At 43.4% G+C, this 1,618-nt stretch overlaps 1 protein-coding gene across 1 annotated transcript; it reads right to left on the bottom strand.

Moving 5' to 3' along the window:
• Nucleotides 1–305: 305 nt before the first annotated feature.
• LOC149058911 (uncharacterized) lies at nucleotides 306–954 on the bottom strand. Its single transcript, XM_089218511.1, has 2 exons — nucleotides 830–954; nucleotides 306–777 (listed from the first exon to the last, which is right to left on the bottom strand). Exons 1-2 carry the CDS (start codon nucleotides 952–954, stop codon nucleotides 306–308), a joined length of 597 nt encoding a protein of 198 aa, XP_089074637.1.
• Nucleotides 955–1,618: the final 664 nt, after the last annotated feature.

Here is a 1,618-nt window from a genome sequence, read left to right as displayed (position 1 = left end):
GGTGGGAATAACTGTTCAACACAATACTGCCACCCGTCCCTGTATCATTTATTCACCAAATAAGACAATCAATCTATACAAAATTGGGGGCCTCTAACCACCCAAAAACAAAAAACAAAAGAAAAAACACAAAAAACAAAAAAGCTGGTCTTCGGTCCATAGAAAACAACATTTCTTATACTGCCCATCCACCTCTGTCTAACTGGCGCGCTATGCAGCCTCCTTCTGCCCAAGTATTGTATCCACTATCCTGTCAAATGCAAGCCTCTGCTTCTCTGCCGACGCCATAATCCGCGGCGTCCTTGTTATATCATCTGGGAGGAGCTCCTGCTCCGGATCCAGAATGATATCAGGGACATGCTCGGGCCGCAGACGCCGACCAATGCATTGCTCCATCTCATGTCTACCTTCCTCCTAGTACGGACAATGGAACAACGTGTTTTCACCGAGTCTTCCAGCTCCTCGCAGTAGAAGCAGTGAGGATCAGGCGCCCTCCCCCTTTTCCATAGGTACAGCTGGAAGCATCCGTGTCCCGACAGTGCTTGAGCCATATTATGGAATGATACATTGACTATCCTTGTCTGGTTCACCCACCTCCGGATGTCTGGGATCAACTTTCGCGTCCACGCTGCCTTTGATGTGTGGTTCCACAGCTCCTGCCACTTATGCAAAGTAACTTCCCGCTCATGCCTCTTGATGACTGCCACTGTCACGACCTCGTACTTGCACTCCTCAATTCTAAACCGTTCTTCGGCCAAAAGGTGGACAGGGGGTAATCTAGCCAGGAGTCAGAACTAGTTCAGCCATATCGGACACGGTCCTATAACACCTCGCAACCCGAATAGCAGCCCCTCTTCGGGTCTGGCTGAGGGACGATCTATTCCGTGCAGTCTTCGCCATCATCAGTGCCCAAACCATGTATGCGTACAGCAGTTTTCTGTGCGCTACCGACATAAGCAGACGCCTCCTACACGCTGGAGGCCCCAAAACGTTGGGCATCAACCTTCCAAGAGCGTTGGGCAAGGCCTAAATGGCCTTGAATAAGCCTAAAAATATATATACCTGTAACAATTGATATGGTGGGAGGAGTACAGTAATACAAGACATTCAGCATGCTGAAAGAGGGGAGTCCAAATGCACATGGCCTTACTTCATAATTCGGTAATGGTCCAATATGCGACCTACAAATAAGATTGTGTTAATCAACAGGATCCTATATCGCGGTTATTGTCATTATATGGACATTTTATTCTATATTATTTTTGTTCTCCAATACTTACGATCATTAATACCTGTATTTACTGTATTCAGTCAGTATAGTTCCGATTTCATTCGAGTGCAATCGTTTTGTGAATTTTATTTTATGCATGTGAATTTTTAAGTTTTGACTCCACATGAGGGGGGGGGGGGGTAAAAATTCTCAATATTTTTCTAAATAATCGGAATACAAAAACTAAAAATTAAAGGAAAAACGGGAAATTGTATGCACAATCAGTTTTCGACAAAATCGATTTTGGTTATTATATACTATTATTAAATAATACTCAATATTGGTTCTTATTTATTAATTTCTTGTCAATAACATTATTATTTTCAGATTCTGCACTGATATGAATAA

Source organism: Diuraphis noxia, unplaced genomic scaffold (genome assembly GCF_037042655.1).
Source record: "Diuraphis noxia isolate RWA-SAM2 unplaced genomic scaffold, SU_Dnox_SAM2 contig0002, whole genome shotgun sequence".
Classification (NCBI taxonomy): Eukaryota; Metazoa; Arthropoda; class Insecta; order Hemiptera; family Aphididae; genus Diuraphis; species Diuraphis noxia.
This window is presented reverse-complemented; position numbering and strand designations above follow the sequence as displayed.